The sequence below is a fragment of the Lepidochelys olivacea genome (genome assembly GCF_965140295.1).
Source record: "Lepidochelys olivacea isolate rLepOli2 genome assembly, chromosome: 2".
NCBI classification, from domain to species: Eukaryota; Metazoa; Chordata; order Testudines; family Cheloniidae; genus Lepidochelys; species Lepidochelys olivacea.
In genome coordinates this window covers 271222792-271241299 of record NC_140412.1, presented here as the reverse complement: position 1 = coordinate 271241299, position 18508 = coordinate 271222792, and the positions used below count along the sequence as shown (strand labels likewise).

General features: G+C 66.4%; 1 protein-coding gene across 6 annotated transcripts; it reads right to left on the bottom strand.

Moving 5' to 3' along the window:
* Window positions 1-1660: 1660 nt before the first annotated feature.
* LOC311516568 (uncharacterized protein) lies at window positions 1661-18233 on the bottom strand. Of its 6 annotated transcripts, none has more exons than XM_084620770.1 (17): window positions 18108-18233; window positions 16067-16173; window positions 14635-14774; window positions 14411-14547; window positions 12698-12850; window positions 11370-11862; window positions 11040-11132; window positions 10333-10420; window positions 9909-10108; window positions 9599-9841; window positions 6626-6724; window positions 6178-6371; window positions 5170-5344; window positions 4705-4861; window positions 4142-4295; window positions 3442-3553; window positions 1661-3222 (listed from the first exon to the last, which is right to left on the bottom strand). In XM_084620770.1, exons 1-17 carry the CDS (start codon window positions 18120-18122, stop codon window positions 3047-3049), a joined length of 2736 nt encoding a protein of 911 aa, XP_084476896.1. In that variant the 5' UTR covers window positions 18123-18233; the 3' UTR covers window positions 1661-3046. The 6 variants fall into 6 exon arrangements, with proteins under 6 accessions (XP_084476896.1, XP_084476900.1, XP_084476899.1 ...); XM_084620774.1 differs by having other exon boundaries at window positions 5170-5320; XM_084620773.1 differs by lacking the exon at window positions 18108-18233 and adding an exon at window positions 17946-17975.
* Window positions 18234-18508: the final 275 nt, after the last annotated feature.

The window sequence follows — 18508 nt, the reverse complement described above, 5'->3', positions numbered from 1 at the left end:
CAGAAGTCTCGCAGGGGGAGGGGAAGGCCTGGCAGCACCTCTGCAACCCCCCCGCCCCGTGCCTAGCTCTGCCTGGAGCCAGCCCCCTCCTGGCACAGGGTGCAACACACCTGCCGTGGGGCTGGGGGCACCTTGGGCCTGCAAGGTGCAAGCCCAGGGCTGCTGGAGCCAGGTGCAGGGCTCCCCAAGGCCCAGTCTCCCCTCTCCAGCAGGCCTGTGCCCTGCCTGGCTGGCTCTGCCACTCAGCATGCCTGGGGGGAGCCTGGCAGGCCGCTCACCTGTCCCAGGCCTGGGGGCAAAGGGTGCAGTAGTCGATTTTGACCCAGGTACCTCTGGGTGCCAACAGTGAAGGGTCCCAGAGGTGCACAGGGTTACGGGGAGCTCCTGTGTCTGGAGCGTATGTCCTAGGGCTCCAGAGACTGGCACAGGAGGGCTCCCGTGACAGCCGCTGTCTCACTAGTCCCCAGCCTCCGTGTGAAATGCACGTACAGACCCCCTGGGAGGGGGCACAGACGTATCCAGCAGCCATGCTTGCCAGGCCTGCGGCTAGGGGTGACGAGCATCTTCTGTGGGACCAGAGCTGCCCACCTGCAAATGGAGGAGCCTGGCTGCCAGTGATCTCCTCTGCAGGCTGAACCGAACGCTGACGCAGGAGTCTGAAAACGTCACAGAAAAGTACCAGGAAGATGTACCCGGAGGGGAGGGCAGACTAGAGTTGCCAACTTTCTAATCACACAAAACCGAACACCCCTGCCCTGCCCACTCCATCCACCTCCCTGTCACTTTCCCTGGGCTGGGGCAGGGGCGCAGGAGGGGCCGAGGACCCTGGGGTGGGGACAGAAATGAGAGGTTCAGGGCTGGGGTTTGGGGTGCAGGCTCCAGCTGCGGGGGCCTGGGGTTTGGGCTGGGAGGGCTCAGGGCTGGGATGCGGGCTCTAGGAGGGGTTTGGGAGGGGGCTCAGGGGGTTGTGGCGTGAACTCTGGGAGGGAGTTAGGGTGCAAGGGGGTTGGGGTGCAGGAGGGGGTTTGGGGTGCAGGCTCCACTTACCAGGCGGCTCCCAGTCAGCAGCGCAGAGGGGCTAAGGCAGGCCTGCCCTGACTCCATGATGCTCCTGGTAGCGGATGCTGTCTGGCCCCTAGACGCAGGAGCAGCCAGGTGGCTCTGTGCCCTGCCCACGCCCGCAGCTCCCTGTGGCCATGGTTGCCGGCCAATGGGAGCAGTTCATGGATTGCCCTGATTGCCCCTCCACCTAGGGCGTGCTGGGACCTGCTGGCCGCTTCCGGGGCACAGTGCGGTGCCACGTAGGGACTGTCCTGCCTTAGCCCTGCTGCACCCCCAACGGGACTTTAAATGGTCCTGTCAGCAGTGCCGACCGGAGCTGCCAGGGTTCCTTTCCGATTGGGCCTTCCGGTCAAAACCCGGACGCCTGGCGACCCTGGGGCAGGGCTATCTCAAGGTCACGTCAAAGGTTTGCTCTAGTACATTGGGGCACAAAGGTGACACCCCGTCACCCTCTCCAGGGCAAGGAACCGGGCAGCGCGTTTGCTTCACGAAAGCGGCATCCAGCAGGCACGGCTGAAACTGCTGGCAAGACCGTGGGGTGAAACAAGCGTCACTAGACAAGAGGGTCACGTGTTAGTTAAGTTCAGTCTCTAAAAAGCGAGTTATAATTTTGTTTTATATGTAACCGTTTGTATCCAACGTTCCTACTCAGTGCCCCCCGAATCTGGTTTTCACTATCACCACATCTCAGTGCTGAGCATTCACGGGACCGGAGCCGCCTCCCCCCCACTGGTGTGGTCTGTGCCCGTGGGAGCAGCAGGCCTGGGGATTCGGAGAGATCAGGGCACCGCAGAGAAACCCCAAGGACTCGGAGGCTGGTTGTGCCTATTGCTGCCTTCTACAGAGGACGAGACCTCTGGGGCCCTGGAAGGCAGGCCTGGCCCTGCTAGAGGCTGGTGGGTCCAGTGAGCCAAACCCCAGGCCCAACCCCTTCACGCCAAGGGCAGGAGATGGAGCGCTGCCTCCCAAGGCTGGGTACCCGGGGAGCACCACACTGACCTGCAGGGCACGGCTTGCCCCCTTGTCTGCAACCAGGGAGGGGCAGGTGCCCAGCCTGGGAAATGGGAACCCTCCGGGGGCGGGGGACGACAACAAGCTGGCCTGGGGTAGGTGCTGCCCCCACTATGAGCCCTGGGGGGCTGGGACTCAACATGTCACCACCCTCCAGGCTGGGGTCAGGGCTCCCCTAGTCTCAGCCCTGGGGGGGGTGGGCCACAGGGCTCCCCTCGTTTCAGCCCCTAGGGGGCACAGGGCCCCCATGGGGACAGGGCTCCTGTAACTTCAGCAGGACCGAACGGGGAAACGTGCGTCTCCCTCCTGCTCCTACAGAGGCTGGCGTCCCACCTTCACTCAGCCGCCTCCAGGCTGGCTCCCTTGGCACAGACCTGCTCCGCTCCCCTCCTCTCCCCACTTCCAACAGCCTCATGGCCCAGTGGGGTTGGCTCCTTGGGGGAGGGGGCTTGGTCTGTCCCTACAGGGCGGGCCCCCCATGTGCTGCGGGGAGGGGGCAGCTGGCTCCGCCTCTCTTGGGCAGGGGGGGTTTGCTACCACAGGTTGAACCCCTGTCTGACAGCACTGAGGCCCTGCTTGCACCGAGCCAGCCCCAGAGGGGGGCTCTGTGGGGCCCAAGGTCAAGGAACGTGGTTTGTAGAGAGTCCTTTCCGTAGGGCTCCCCTCACTGGCGGGTGCCAGAAGCTGGCTGGGAGAGCAGGGCCTCTCCCCGGGCACAGGAGGAGAATTCAGCCAGAGGATACTGCTTTATTCAACAAGCCCCCAAACTGGCCCACGCAGCCTGTGGCAGGACGCCATGCACCCACGGTGCTGTGGGAGGAGCCTGCCCGAGCCCGGCAGCCCCGCGCGCCCCCCCCCCCCCCAGGCTGGGGTGCTGAGCCCTGCAGAGCAGGCAGGCTGGCCCCGGGGCTGCGATGGGGAGGGGCCCCCGGGCGAGCCGCGCAGGCAGGACCATAGGAGGGCGGCGCCAGGCCTAACTGGGGAGCTCCTCGTCTGACAGCTGCTCGGGGGACAGCGTCTGCAGGTGGCTGGCCCGGATGCTGACGATGCTGGGGCAGGCAGCCAGGAGGCTGGCCACGCCGGCCGCCGTCACCCCAGAGCCATCCAGGTTCACCTGAGCGATGGGCACTTGGCGGAGGAAGCGCAGCCCTAGAGCGGAGAGAGGCGAGGGGTTAGCCCGGGCAGCGTGACCCAGCCAGCTGGCATGGGCAGCGTGACCCAGCCAGCTGGCATGGGCACCCAGCTCCTTCCCACTCCCCGCCCCCAGAACGGGCCTGTGGCCGGTCCCCCACCCCTTCCCAATGCTGCCCCGGGGCGAGTGGGAGCCCGGCAGCCCTCCCCCCAGCGTCCGGCCTGGCGGGGGCTCACCTCGGTCGGTGACGCGGGTGCGGCTCAGGTTCACCTTGAGGAGCTGTTTGCAGCGGCTGACACCCATCCTCACCACGCTGTCTCCCACGGGCGTGCTTGCCAGGCCCAGCACCTGCGACAGCCGGCTGGCGTCAGAACATGCTGCGCCCCGCGGCCTGCACCCACCCCGCCCCCCAGGCTGAGGGGGCAGCGAGTAACCCACCCAGCACAGCAGCCCTTGCGCCACTCTGGGGGCAGCCAGCCCCTGGGTCTCAGTGTCCATCCATGCCCCACAGCTCATCCGCAGCGCTGCCTGCCTGGGCTCTGGAGTGAGCAGCAGCTCCATCTCCTGGCACGCAGGCAGCAGCCCCAGGCAGGCGTCTTCCTGCCACAGGCACCCCCCAGCCCCTCCCACCTCCGTTGCCATGGGTCACAACCTGGCCTGCTTGGGGGCGGGGTGCCTCAGCCGTTCCCATGGGGGAAGAGTGTCTGAGCCAAGCACCGTGGGGGTGTTGCCAGAACCCACTGCTATGCTGCACCCCATTCGCTGCCAGGGTGCCAGCTCTGCCCACGTGGCAGGAAGCCCCAGGCCCAGCTGGGGCAGAGACTTTTCACGGGGGAAGGGGAGGGGATGCCCGGGGAGAACCCAGGTACCAGCCTTCCCTGCTAGCCCTGGGCAGCTGCAGAGCGGGTGGCCCCGCTGTGTCCCCCCGCCCAGTACCTGCAGGAGGGGCAGCCGGGTGATGCAGCGGGCCACGCCTGCGCTGGAGACAGCGGTCCGATCCAGGCACAGCTCCTCGAGGTGCCGCAGGCCCTGCAGGTGCTGCAGCCCGCAGTCAGTCACCAGAGTGTTGCAGAGCGAGAGCCGCCGCAGCCTGGGGCAGGGACAGGGGCATCAGCGGGGGCTGGCGGCTCCCTCCCCCATGGGGACCTAGTGCTCAGCCCCTCCCCCCAGCGTCACTGCCCCGGTGCAGAGCGCGGCAGCTCAGGGTGTGCACGCAGGTCCAGTGGGGCTCGGCCTCGGGGTCCATCCCGGGGCTTCCTGGAAGCCCACCCTGAGCCCCGACACCACCAGCCCCTGCTCTGCTGGGCTCCTCTCCCAACCTGCAGCCGGGCTCGCCACGCCTCCGAGAACCTGCCCCAGGCCAGCCAGGGGGGCCTTATCCCAAGTCCCAGCACCCAGGCCACAGTGCCCGGCAGACCCCAGCGCACGCCTGGCACCAACCAGGGACACGGGGGGAAGGGTGCCCAAGGGGCTGGAGGCCTCCCTCTTCTCCCAGGCACCTGTGCAGCTGGGGCAGATGACGCAGCCCCTCGTCAGTGATGTGGGTGAAATCGGTCAGGTCCAGCTCCAGCAGCCCCTCCAGGCGGCACAGGAAGTGCAGGCCGGAGTCGGTGACTGTGTGCCGGCATGGCAGGCTCAGCTGGGCCAGTGGCAGGCCTGAAACAGCCAGCGGGGCAGTGAGTGGCCCTCACCCCATCCTCCCAGACCGACAGCACAGCTCTGGGGCTCCCGCTGGCCCCACCCGCCACCCTGGGATCCGGCCCAGCCCAGCCCCTCGCCCCGACAGGGACACCACACCCCGAGCACGCGAGGGGCCCTTGGGCGGCAAGACACGCCGTGGGTGGCCACAGCACCTTGAGGGCAGGGCCCTGCATGGGCAGCTAGTCACTGCTTCTCCATGGGGCCCGGGGCCCTGGTGCTTTTGCCGAGCTCGGCCGGGGACCACCAGCCCAGGGCGCTCCTACCTGAGACCAGCTGCAGGGCCTGGTCACCATCCACGGACTGCACTCCAGACAGGGTGAGCGTGGAGAGGGCAGGGTGGGAGGCCAGGGCCGCCAGGGAGGCTTGGCTCACGCGGGTGTCATCCAGGTGCAGCGTGTGCAGCCGGCTCAGCTGCTGCAGGGCAGAGAAATCCGAGATCTGCCAGAGACCAACTGCCCGTCAGAACCACGCCCCGGGCAACCCTGCCTAGAGGGGAATGGCCTCCTGCCCCATCCCCTGTCCCCAGAGCCAGCCAGGATGGGAGCCAGCACCCCCTGAAGGGGAGAGGCCCCGACACAGGCGGTGGATAGAACAGGCCTACCCTCCCCTCCCCTGAGGCAGCGACCACCACCGGACACCTAGTAGTGGGTTTTAGCAGTTTGCACAGGGAAATCTTTGCTTATTATTATGCCCCACGCAGGTTCCGGGGCAGCTGAGGCAGGGATATGTGATACTCAGCTTCCTGGGTTCAGCAGCGACAGCCCCGAACTCCAAGGAGAGGGCTGCTGAGCCCAGGAAGCTGAGTACCAGATACGGCCTCCTCAGACGCCCCGGAACCTGCATGGGGCATAGTAAAAGCTCAGGTTCTTCGGGAAGAGAGATGAGCTTTTCCCACAGAGTGGCTCAGGGTCTCAGGAGGGGAGACGCAGTGCGGCTACGGCGGCTCTGGCCAGCTCGAGGCTCTTCTGGGCTGGGGGGGGGCTCGGAGCTCCAGCTGCCGGGGGGAGGACGGGGTGGGGAAGGACTGGGGGGCTAGCTTCCCCAAAGGGGGGCTCATCCTGCTGCCCATCGGCCCCGTGCCCCATTCCCCACCCCCAAGCCAAGCAGTCTCCGACCTGCAGCCAGATGGGAGCCAGCATCGCCTAGAGGGGAAAGGCCCCGTGTCCCATTCCCCGCCCCCTGAGCCAGCCAGTCCCCGTCCCGGGTGGGATCGCAGCCGGCGCCCTAGAGGAGAAGGCCTCGTGCCCCGCCCCCCACTCGTGGCCCATTACCTCGGTCTGCTTGAGGCTGAGCAGCACCAGGCCGGGTGCGTACTGGGGCAGCAGACGCAGCGTGCGGTCTGTGATCCCCGTCCTGTTAAGGCTCAGGTGGGTGAGTGCGGAGGGAGCCGAGTGCAGGAAATCCGCCATGCCGCTATCACTGATTTTGGTCTGGTCCAGAGCCAGGTGCGAGAGGTGCGGGAGCCCTGCGGGGGGGGGGGGGGGGGAGGAGCAGGTGTTACCTGGGGCAGAGACTGGTGCGGCCTGAGGACAAAGAGCTGGGCCAAGCCACTGTGCCTGGGGTCCAGCCACAAAGGGGGGAGCAGGTGGGCCGCACCTGGGGGGGTAACAAGAGGTGGGAAGGGGCGAGGTCGTGACGCAGGGAGGGAGAAGAGGTGGGAGGGGGCAATGCAGGGGGTGTGGCCCGCCAGACAGGCCAGCCCCCGTGCACACGCTGTACCTTTAAGGAAGCGCAGGCAGGTGTCGGTGAGCTTGACACAGGCTGACAGGTTGAGGTGCTGAAGTCTCTGCAGGTGCCTCACCACGGATAGGCCCTGGTCTGCAGGGAGAGTGAGGGGACATCAGGGCCGGGGCTGCAGACCTCACACCACCACCACGCTGGAGCCGCTGGCTCCATCCTGCCCAAGGGGCCTTGTGGGAACCTGGGGGGGATCCTGACCAGTGTACACAGGGCTCCCTTCCCACACGGCCAGAGCGCCTCGACCCCGCCGAGAGCACAGAGCCGTGCCCCCCCCCCGCCTAACAGTATCCCAATGGTCCATGCAGCCCAGGGCCCCGGCTGCAACAGGGGCTTCAGAAGGAGTGAACAGAACAGGGCAGTTATGGAGTGATCTGTCCCTGTAGCCCACTCCCAGCTTCTGGTAGGCAGAGGTTTAGGGACACCCAGGGCATGGGGTTCTGTCCCTGCCCCTCCTGGTTAATAGCCATTGATGGACCTACTCTCCATGAACTTATCTAGTTCTTTTTTGAACCCATTTACACTTTTGGTCTTCACACATCCCCTGGCAAGGAGTTCCACAGGTTGACTGTGCGCTGTGTGAAGAAATACTTCCTTTTGTTTGTTTTAAACCTGCCGCCTATTAATTTCATTGGGTGACCCCTTGTTCATAGAATCATAGAAGATTAGGGTTGGAAGGGACCTCAGGAGGTCATCTAGTCCAACCCCCTGCTCAAAGCAGGACCAATCCCCAACTAAATCATCCCAGCCAGGGCTTTGTCAAGCCTCTCCTTAAAAACCTCTAAGGATGGAGAGTCCACCACCTCCCTAGGTAACGCATTCCAGTGCTTCACTACCCTCCTAGTGAAATAGTGTTTCCTAATATCCAACCTAGACCTCCCCGCACTGCAACTTGAGACCATTGCTCCTTATTCTGTCTTCTGCCACCACTGAGAACAGCCGAGCTCCATCCTCTTTGGAACCCCCCTTCAGGTAGTTGAAAGCAGCTATCAAATCCCCCCTCATTCTTCTCTTCCGCAGACTAAATAACCCCAGTTCCCTCTGTCACAGAGTTCCTGGGCGATGCTCTGGAACTGCTCCCCGTGAAGCCAGTCAGGACTCTGGGAGAGTCTCCTTTCTGTGAGCAGCCTGTCTGCAGGACACACAGCTCACATGGCTTCCACCTTCCTGGGTTTGACCTTGGAGCATTCAGCCTCCTCTGCCCCTCTGTGCACTTCCCACAGCGAGTCCGCCCAGGCGGGGTCCTGGGGAAGTCAGAGGGTCCTGCCCCCCAACTCCGCAGTCAGACGGGGCTCTCAGCCAGCCAGGAAAACAGAGGGTTTATTAGACGACAGGAACATGGTCTAACACAGAGCTTGTAGATGCAGAGAACAGGACCCCTCAGCTGGGTCCATTTTGGGGGGCAGTGAGCCAGACAACCACATCTGGACTTCACTCCATGTCTCCAGCCAGCCCCAAACTGACTCCCCCTCCAGCCCCTCCTCCTCTGGGCTTTGTTCCTTTCCCGGGCCAGGAGGGCACCTGATTCCTTTGTTCTCCAACCCTTTAGCTCTCACCTTGCAGGGGGAACGGCCCAGGCCATCAGTTGCCAGGAAACAGGGTGTCGGCCCTTCTCTGTGTCCAGACCCCTGCACACACCTGCCCTCTAGGGCTCCCAGGAGGTGAATGAATTGAATGAGCCTGAGCCTGTTGCCCTCTGCCGGCCACTGGTGCTGCGGCTCCACCGGGCCCCGGCTTGGAGACAGCAGCAAAGGAGCCAGCCCTGAGCCTGCAGATCAGAGCAGATTACATCAGCGGAGGGGGCAGCCGTGCCGGGAAAGGGGCCAACCCCATGGGCAGCCATTGAAACATATTCTCTGTGTATATATAAAGCCTGCTGCAGTTTCCACGATATGCATCTGAGGAAGTGAGCTGTAGCTCACGAAAGCTCATGCTCTAATAAATTGGTTAGTCTCTAAGGTGCCACAAGTACTCCTTTTCTTTTTATGATTTATTAATCTTTCCTCCTATGGAAGCTCTTCTATCCCCCTCATCATTTTTCTTGCTCTTTTCTGAACCTTTTCCATAAGAACGGCCAGGCTGGGTCAGACCAAAGGTCCATCTAGCCCAGTGTCCCAGTACAGACCCCTGGGGGACTCCGCTATTTACCTCTTGTGACGCAGCAGGAAGGGGGGAGTGTTGACCTGGGAATGTGGCAGGAGAGTTTCAATGGGAGACCTGAGAGCCTGTAACCTGAGCCAGGAGGGGGAGGGGGAGGTGACACCTCTGCCCTGGGAATGTGAAGACAGGCTGCAGGAGGGAGCCGGCTGGGGGGGTTTAGTTTCAGTTTGGGGCTGGGTGGTGGAATGCAGGGAACCCCACGGCTGGGGTCTAAGCTCCCTGCTCCCCCAGAAGGACTTGACTGAGCGGTCCTGGTTCTACCCACAAGCTCTGTTTTAGACTGTGTTCCTGTTGTCCAATAAACTTTCTGTTTTACTGGCTGGCTGAGAGTCACAGTGATCCCAGGAAGAGGGGTGCAGGGCCTGGACTCCCGCACACTCCGTGACACCTCTCTCCACTGTGAACACTGAGGTTACATAGAACGCCTCTTTGTTTCCGCTCTGTTAACCCGATTTATCCTTTACCTGCCTGCACTCCAGGCCTGTGCCAGCTTGGAGTGGGGACTCTTCTGTCATGCACACGCAAGGGAACCTGCCCTGAGAGCCAGGACCTGACGGGGGACACCACAGCCACCCCAGAGAGAGACAGAAAGAGGGGCATGCGACAGCCTGGCCTGCACTGCCCCACCGTGGGCTGCCCGCAGCACTCCATGGACCCGGGGCAAAGCTCCATGGGCCTTCAGGGGCGGAGAGACCCCAGGCCTAGTGTCTGTCCCTGGCCCTGCCCTACATCCTCCCCTTCCCCGTGAACAGTTCTGCCCCAGACTGGCGAGCCAGCCCCACCCCCGCCGCATACCGGTGAGCAGGGGGCAGGAGACCAGGCTGAGGTGCCGGAGGCTCTGAAAGGCCCGCAGCTGGCGCAGCAGCTCGTTGGTGGCGTAGGGGTAGCAGCTGAGGACCAGGCTCTGTATGGGGCAGCCGAAGAAGAGCTCCAGGGTCTTGGGGCGCAGCAGCCGGTGGCGGATCATGTGGGCCAGGAGGCGCTCGGCCAGCGGGGGCGTCAGGGAGGCCAGGCCGCTGCAGTACTGTTTTCGGGGTGCTGTGGAGGAGACACCGGGTAAGGTGCTGGGGGGCACTAGGCTGGGGGCAGGGCCATGGGGCTGTACCTGTCAGCAGAGCCACGGCCGCCCGCAGGGCCATGCTAGAGAGCGAAGGCACGTGGGAGAGGCGGGGGGGTTTCCTGTGCCCTGCGGGTGGGGCCAGCTCCTCTTGGCCCCGCAAGGCACGGTGGAAGCGCTGCTCCGCTGCCTGAGCCACGGCGGCCGGCAGGTCCGAGGGGCCCACACCATGCCCATCGTCTGCAGCCCTGCAAGGAGGAGCTGGGTCAGGCCATGGCCACCGCCCTTGGGGAGAGGTGCCCTCAGCTGGCTCCTCCCCGCGGCCCCGGCACAAACTCCCTGCCCCGCAGCTCACGCCTTGCAAACAGGCCAGCGCTGGATTCCCTGGGATTCCCACGGCCCAGCAGAACTCTGCCATGACCCCCAGGCCTTCTGCACCCCGGGGGTGCTGCCCGCAGCTGCCGGCACATACCTGAGCCTGTTGCCCTCTGCCGGCCACTGGTGCTGCGGCTCCACCGGGCCCCGGCTTGGAGACAGCAGCAAAGGAGCCAGCCCTGAGCCTGCAGATCAGAGCAGATTACATCAGCGGAGGGGGCAGCCGTGCCGGGAAAGGGGCCAACCCCATGGGCAGCCATCCCCCAACCGTCAATCCTGGAGCTCCTGGCACCTCGGCCCCCATTAACCCAGCTGGCATCTCACTGCAGGGCAGGGAGCTGTGGGCACTCCTCCTCCCAGCACTGCCCTGGGACCCTGGGGGACCCAGGGCAAGCAGGCGCCCTCGTGCCATCTCCCGATGCCCATGCAGGGCTGACTGCGATGCCAGTGCAGAGGTGGAGTCTGCTGGGTCCTGACGTGCGAGCAAAGGCCCTGGCACAGTATGGTGCCCACTGGCCAGATAGATGTGGTGGGACCAGGCCGCCCTCCCCATCAAAGGCCGGGCTGCCTTTTAACACGCTGCGGGCGACGGGGCTGTTACAGCCAGAGCAGGCACTCCCCTGGCACGGGCTGGGCTGCAGAGCCCCCGAGGGATCCCCGACAGTGCAGCCCAGGACTCGGAAACGCCAGGGGCCTCCCCCACACCGACAGTCCCTGCTCTGGAGCCTGTGCCCTGTCCACGAGGCTCTGCCCCGTGCATGCCCTCCGGCCCTGCCCCACCACAGGAGGGAGGGAGATGCTGACCTGGAGGGGACAGCTCCTCATCCAGTGGGCTGCACCCAGTGGGTGCTGCGGGCTCTTGCTCCGGATCCTCTAGTGTCAGCCGCTGTCCCTGGCCTGTGGGAGGGACAACGGCAGCTACTGCAGGAAGGCTCATGCTGCCCTCTCCCTGCGAGGGGAGGCCAGAGCCCGCTTCTCTCTCATCTCCCTGCCTCCCACAGAGAGAGGGGGCAGGCCAGGCAAATGGCAGCCCACCCAGGAGTCCCCAGAGCCAGGCCCCCCAGCCCCTCACAAGCCAGGTGGGCACACGCCTCCCCAAGGGCCCCTCCCCCGACCAGCAGGCTGGCAGCTTACCCCAGCGATGGTGCGGTGGGGAGGTCGACTCCCAAAGGCCATGGACCCCAGGTTTCCCTGGCACCACCCTGCGCGCAGGGGAGCTCAGCGCCAGCCGCAGCTCCTCGGCCTCTGGGAACATCCCTTCGGCCATGGCCTGCTCCAGCACTAGGCCCAGGGTCTCGCCCCGGCCCCAGGCGTGCTCCTCCGTGGGCAAGGCCTGAGGCCCGGGAGGCTGCAGGGGCCCGTCTCTGGCCTGGGGGGCTGCCAGGGCGCAGGTGCCTGACGGGAGGGGCTCGGTGGCCAGGACGCACAGGGTGGCGCTGGGGGTCAGGCCCAGAGCCTGCAGGCTGCAGGACAGCTCGGCCGGGCCGAAGCGGCGCTTGGGAAAGCCCTGAAGGAGCGTGAACGGCGGCAGGTCAGGGTGCAGAGTCGAGAGGTGCTGCGTGACGTCCTGCAGAAGGCAGTTGGCCGGGAAGCGCTCCCGCAAGCACTGGCCCGAGGGCAGGCGGATCTGGGGGCAGAGAGAGCCCAGGGTGAAGCACAGCATCCCAGGCCCAAGGCACTGCCAGCCCGGCTCCGTGCCCAGACAAAACTCACTTGAGGCCAGGAGATGAGACCGTACTGGCTGCTGCCCCCTTCTCCCCTCAGAGCAAAGGAGGGGGCAGCACGGGGCTCAACTCCTGCCCCCTCCACCTCCTCCTGCCAGGCCATCAAGTGCAGGGTAAGATGCAACCACCTCTGGGGTGGAACACGAAACCTGCATGTACGGGGTCACTGCCCCAGCATTGCAAGGACACCGGGGTGGAGCATCAGTGCCCGCGGGCCAGGGCAGTGAGCAGAACAAAGCCCCGTTCAAAGCAGGGCTCCAGACAGCAAGTTAGACTTTGGCCAGGCTCCAAAATCAGCATCTCAGCTGACAGGAGACCTAATGAGCACAAGGGGCCAGGCCCGGCTTTGTGTGTCTGCAATACGGCTACCATGGCCCTGGGATCAGCACTGACTCCAACAGGAGAGCACCCCCCCTGCACAGCCCCCCCACCCCCCCAGGGCATTGGGGCCGGCGCTGACTGAGGGGAGAGCACCCCCTGCTGAGACCCCACTCAGCTCCAGGTTTTCTCTTGGAGTCTCCTGGAGGCGGCGGGATGCAGCCCAGGGCAGGATGTCCCTGGCAGGATCGTGCTCTCAGGGGAAGCCGGAGGTTTTGCATATCCAGGGAGGGGCTCCCTCTGGGTGGCAGCACCTCCTCAGCCCTGGCCTCCCCTCGTCAGAGGAGGGGCTGGAGCAGGGCCCCCAGGGACTTAGATCCTCCGGCCAGACCAGCTCTGCAGCAGGGGTTCAGGACTCACCATCAGCAGGCACTGCCCGTCACTCGCCAGCTGAGCTGGGCCCTCCGGCCTGTGGCCCTGGGCAGCCGGGCGGTCTGGCTTCTGGGCCCGCTGAGTCTTTGCCTGGAAGCTTTTCCGGTCGTCAGCGATTCTCTGCAGCACCAGCTCCCGCTCCTGGGGGAAGAGGCTGGGCATGACTGCTGGGAGCTCCCTGCTGGCACAGGAGCAGCGCCCAGCACCTCACCCTGCTCCACCTCGCCCTGCCTCAGCGGGGCACGGCCTGCGGCTGAGGGGCAGAGATGCAGCCAGAGACTCAGGGGCTTCTCCCAACCTTGAGTCTGCAAAGCCAACTGCGGTCACCCCTCTGGCGGGCATGGCCGGCCACAGGAATCATAGAATCGTAGAGTATCAGGGTTGGAAGGTGTGACGAAGTGGGACTGTTCTTATTGTTTCCTCCGAATATTGTGGGGGTGCCTCAGTTTCCCCTATGCAGTTCTTAAGTCTCTAGGGGGTGGGGTAAGGGTGTATGATCATTGCAGAGCCCTAGAGGGCAGGTGTGTGCAGGGGTCTGGACACAGAGAATGGCCAACACCCTGTTTCCTGGCAACTGATGGCCTGGGCCCTTCTCCCTGCAAGGTGAGAGCTAAAGGGTTGGAGAACAAAGGAATCAGGTGACCTCCTGGCCTGGGAAAGGAACAAAGCCCAGAGGAGGAGGGGCTGGAGGGGGAGTCAGTTTGGGGCTGGCTGGAGACATGGAGTGAAGGGTGGTTGTCTGGCTCACTGCCCCCCAAAATGGACCCAGCTGAGGGGTCCTGTTCTCTGCACCTACAAGCTCTGTGTTAGACCATGTTCCTGTCATCTAATAAACCTCTGTTTTACTGGCTGGCTGAGAGTCACGTCTGACTGCGAAGTTGGGGGCAGGACCCTCTGGTTTCCCCAGGAGCCCTGCCTGAGCGGACTCGCTGGGGGAAGCACATGGAGGGGCAGAGGATGCTGAATGCTCCGAGGTCAGATCCAGGGAGGTGGAAGCTGGGTGAGCTGTGTGTCCTGAAGACAGGCTGCTCACAGAAAGGCGACTGCCCCAGAGTCCTGACTGGCTTCATGGGGAGCAGTTCCAGAGCATCTCCCGGGGACTCCGTGACAGAAGGGACCTCAGGAGGTCATCTAGTCCAACCCCCTGCTCAAAGCAGGACCAATCCCCAACTAAATCATCCCAGCCAGGGCTTTGTCAAGCCTGACCTTAAAAACCTCTAAGGAAGGAGATTCCACCACCTCCCTAGGTAACGCATTCCAGTGTTTCACCACCCTCTTAGTGAAAAAGTTTTTCCTAATATCCAACCTAACCTAAGGAGCAGCCGGAGACTCATAGATTCATAGATATTTAGGTCAGAAGTGACCATTACGATCATCTAGTCTGACCTCCTGCACAACGCAGGCCACAGAATTTCACCCACCACTCCTACAAAAAAAAAAAAACCTCACACCTATATCTGTGCTATTGAAGTCCTCAAATCGTAGTTTAAAGACTTCAAGGAGCAGAGAGAATCCTCCAGCAAGTGACCCGTGCCCCATGCTACAGAGGAAGGCGAAAAACCTCCAGGGCACTGGAGACACTGCGGGCGGCAGCGCTGGGAGCAGACGGCACGTGCCAGGAGCATCCAGGGCAGCTGCCCTCCGCCACCCTGCTCCTCTCAGTCCCACACGCAGACCCTCCCTCCCAACCACGGCACTCACCTTCTGCTTGTTCTGCTTCTCGGCTTTGGCCTCCCGAGCCAGCTGCTCCCGCCGCTGCTCTTCCAACTCCTTTCGGCTTCCCTTCATCCTGCAGCTGTGCCCAGCCTCGGTCCCAGGCCACCGAGCGGAGCTGGGCCCTGGGGGCGCAGAGAGAGAGAGTGATGGAGCCGCCCCCGCAGTCGCCTGCCAGGGAGAGGAGCCAAGCGGGGTAGGGGGGCATGCACCTGGCAAGCTGTGCTCAGCACCGGGAGCCTCTGACCCCACAGGCACCGCCTGGAGCTTGGGAAGGTTGAAAGCTGCAATTGCTCCTCCTGGCTCTTTGGGGGGCGCTGTCTGGAGCCGCTGCCCCCTCTCCTGAAGTAACCTGCAAAGCACAGAGAATGAGGGGGGAGCTGAGGACCCCCAGCGTCCCTTCTCCCGCCCATTGGCCTGCACACCCTGCAGGCGGCTTTAGGGCCAGCTGTGATTGGCGCCTGCACCCTTGAGCTGAGGGGGCTAGACCGGCTCTGCACCCCCACCCTCTCGGATCAGCCACCTCCCCGCTCCTGCTGTCAGTGATTGGGCCAAGCAGAGGGTCTTGTGCTCACTGGGCGGGGGTCTCCAAGCAGTCACTCAGGTGAGGAGAGCCCCGGCGGCGGGGGGCCTGGATTTGCTGCGACGAAGGACGGCTCAGCCAGGCAGCTGCCAAGGCCTCTGCCAAGGGGGCTCAGGCTGCAGAGCTTGCACATTCCCACAGGCCGGGAAGACAGCACGGGGTTACCACCGAGAGCGGGCGACATTCACAAGAGCTGCTCTGAGCACGAGTCACAGAAACACCTTCTCCTTCAGAAACAGCGGTGCCCCAGTGTGGTTTATTACGCCTGTAAATGTCTGTTCCTTCTCTGAGTCCTGCGGAGCCCCTGGCGTAATTATATCATGAGGCATGGAGTTCCACAGGCTAACAGGGCATCATGTATACAAGTATTTGCTCTCCCACGATTTCAGCCTTACAGGATGTCCCCTCATCCTTGTGTTGTGAGAGGGCAAACAGGAGCCCCCCCATCCACCCCCTGACCCATTCGTTGTTCTGTATCCAGTCATCCTGTTCCCGTCTACACCGAGCAGTCCCAGCCACTCATGCCTGACAACCCACCTCTCGCAAAAAGCGTCCAAGATCTTTAACGAGCACAAGGCAAATGGCCAGGACATCAGCTCTGCACAGCACCTGAAAGATGGCGTCCCGAGCCATGCAGTGCCCTCTAGCCACACACTGCTGGAGACTGAGGAGAGAGCGCCTGCCGCCGAGCCCCCGCCCCACTGCCCGCAACTGCTGCCCCCCGCCGAGTCCCCGCTGCCCCCCGCTGAGCCCCCGCCCTGCTCCCCACAGCCCCTGCCCCCGGCCACGCCCCTGCCCCGCTCCTTGTGACCCAGCGCCCCCCACCGAGCCCCCGCCCCACTCCCCAGCACCCCCTCCCAGCCCCCACCCTGCGGCCCAGCGCCCCCTAGCACCGCCCTAGGACAGTGACTGAGGGCAGAGCACGATGGCAGCTCCTGGCGACTCCCGGCGGCAGGCTGAGGCTGGCTCCCCGGGCAGCGGGCGGCTGGGCCGAGGGGCCAGGCTGCTCCCCAGGGCAGCGGCGCCGTGCCCCACAGGCTGGTGGGGACGCGGCCACTCACCATTCTGTGGCCTCCTGCAGGCTGAGGGAGCCAGCCTGGACGGCCGCGCGCGCCTGCCCCTCGGTGAATCCCATTTCGTAGAGCGCCAGGAGCAGGTCACCCAGAGTCTGGGGAAACACAGCGCGGATGGGTCACGGCTTGCCCCGTGTTTGTGTTGGGCCGCACCTGCCCTGAGTGGGACGGGGCAGCGGGGCGCCCCGGGGGGGGTTACGGGGCAGTAGTGGGGGGGACAGCGGGGCGCCCCGGGGGGGGTTACGGGGCAGTAGTGGGGAGACAGTGGGGCGCCCCGGGGGGGGTTACGGGGCAGTAGTGGGGGGGACAGCGGGGCGCCCCGGGGGGGGGTTACGGGGCAGTAGGGGGGGACAGCGGGGCGCCCCGGGGGGGGGGGTTACGGGGCAGTAGTGGGGGGGACAGCGGGGCGCCCCGGGGGGGGTTACGGGGCAGTAGTGGGAGGGACAGCGGGGCGCCCCGGGGGGGGTTACGGGGCAGTAGGGGGGGACAGCGGGGCGCCCCGGGGGGGGTTACGGGGCAGTAGTGGGGGGGACAGCGGGGCGCCCCGGGGGGGGTTACGGGGCAGTAGTGGGGGGGACAGCGGGGCGCCCCGGGGGGGGGGTTACGGGGCAGTAGTGGGGGGACAGCGGGGCGCCCCGGGGGGGGGTTACGGGGCAGTAGTGGGGGGACAGCGGGGCGCCCCGGGGGGGGGTTACGGGGCAGTAGTGGGGGGGACAGCGGGGCGCCCCGGGGGGGGGGTTACGGGGCAGTAGTGGGGGGGACAGCGGGGCGCCCCGGGGGGGGGTTACGGGGCAGTAGTGGGGGGGACAGCGGGGCGCCCCGGGGGGGGTTACGGGGCAGTAGTGGGGGGGACAGCGGGGCGCCCCGGGGGGGGGGTTACGGGGCAGTAGTGGGGGGGACAGCGGGGCGCCCCGGGGGGGGTTACGGGGCAGTAGTGGGGGGGACAGCGGGGCGCCCCGGGGGGGGTTACGGGGCAGTAGTGGGAGGGACAGCGGGGCGCCCCGGGGGGGGGGTTACGGGGCAGTAGGGGGGGACAGCGGGGCGCCCCGGGGGGGGGGTTACGGGGCAGTAGTGGGGGGGACAGCGGGGCGCCCCGGGGGGTTACGGGGCAGTAGTGGGGGGGACAGCGGGGCGCCCCGGGGGGGGTTACGGGGCAGTAGTGGGGGGGACAGCGGGGCGCCCCGGGGGGGGTTACGGGGCAGTAGTGGGGGGGACAGCGGGGCACCCCGGGGGGGGTTACGGGGCAGTAGTGGGGGGACAGCGGGGCGCCCCGGGGGGGGTTACGGGGCAGTAGGGGGGGACAGCGGGGCGCCCCGGGGGGGGTTACGGGGCAGTAGGGGGGGACAGCGGGGCGCCCCGGGGGGGGGTTACGGGGCAGTAGTGGGGGGGACAGCGGGGCGCCCCGGGGGGGGGTTACGGGGCAGTAGTGGGGGACAGCGGGGCGCCCCGGGGGGGGGTTACGGGGCAGTAGTGGGGGGGACAGCGGGGCACCCCGGGGGGGGTTACGGGGCAGTAGGGGGGGACAGCGGGGCGTCCGGGGGGGTAGTAGTGGGGGGACAGCGGGGCGCCCCGGGGGGGTCGCGGGGGGCGGGGCCATGGCCGGGCCCGGGGGGGGGGTCGCGGGGGGCGGGTCCATGGCGGGCCCCGGGGGGGGCGGGTCGCACCGCGGGCGGGTCCATGGCGGGCCCCGGGGGGGGGCGGGTCGCACCGCGGGCGGGTCCGTGGCCGGGCCCGGGGGGGGGTCGCGGGGGGCGGGTCCATGGCGGGCCCCGGGGGGGCGGGTCTCACCGCGGGCGGGTCCATGGCCGGGCCCGGGGGGGGTCGCGGGGGGCGGGTCCATGGCGGGCCCCGGGGGGGCGGGTCTCACCGCGGGCGGGTCCATGGCGGGCCCCCGGGTGGGGCGGGTCGCACCGCGGGCGGGTCCATGGCCGGCCCCGGGGGGGGGTCGCGGGGGGCGGGTCCATGGCCGGGCCCGGGGGGGGTCGCGGGGGGCGGGTCCATGGCGGGCCCCGGGGGGGGCGGGTCTCACCGCGGGCGGGTCCATGGCCGGGCCCGGGGGGGGCTGGGGCGCAGCGCGGCGGGCGGGTCCATCCGCTCCCGGCAGCCCCGGCCCGGAAGTGCCCGGCGCTTCCGCCCCGCAGACCCCAGACCGGCGGGGAGGGGCGCGGGGGGGTCCGGCAGAGGGAGGGGCCGCGGGTCCCGGCTGGGGCGGGCGAAGGTTGTGCCCCGAGGGCCACGTGCGGGTGGGGAAACGGCGGGCCCTGAGTGTGCGGCTGGGGGTTGGGGTGCGGCTGGGGGTTGGGGTGCAGGAAGGTTTGGGGTGCAGGCAGGGGTTGGGGTGCGGCTGGGGGTTGGGGTGCAGGCAGGGGTTGGGGTGCGGCTGGGGGTTGGGGTGCAGGCAGGGGTTGGGGTGCAGGCAGGGGTTGGGGT

Bases quoted from the DNA above. Each gene is read 5' to 3' on its own strand.
- LOC311516568 (XM_084620770.1), bottom strand. The intron at 14,775-16,066 runs GTGAGTGGCCGC...TGTGCTTTGCAG, and splicing joins CTGCAGGAGGCCACAGAATG to GTTACTTCAGGAGAGGGGGC. The intron at 6,372-6,625 runs GTACAGCGTGTG...CCCCCCCCGCAG, and splicing joins CTGCCTGCGCTTCCTTAAAG to GGCTCCCGCACCTCTCGCAC.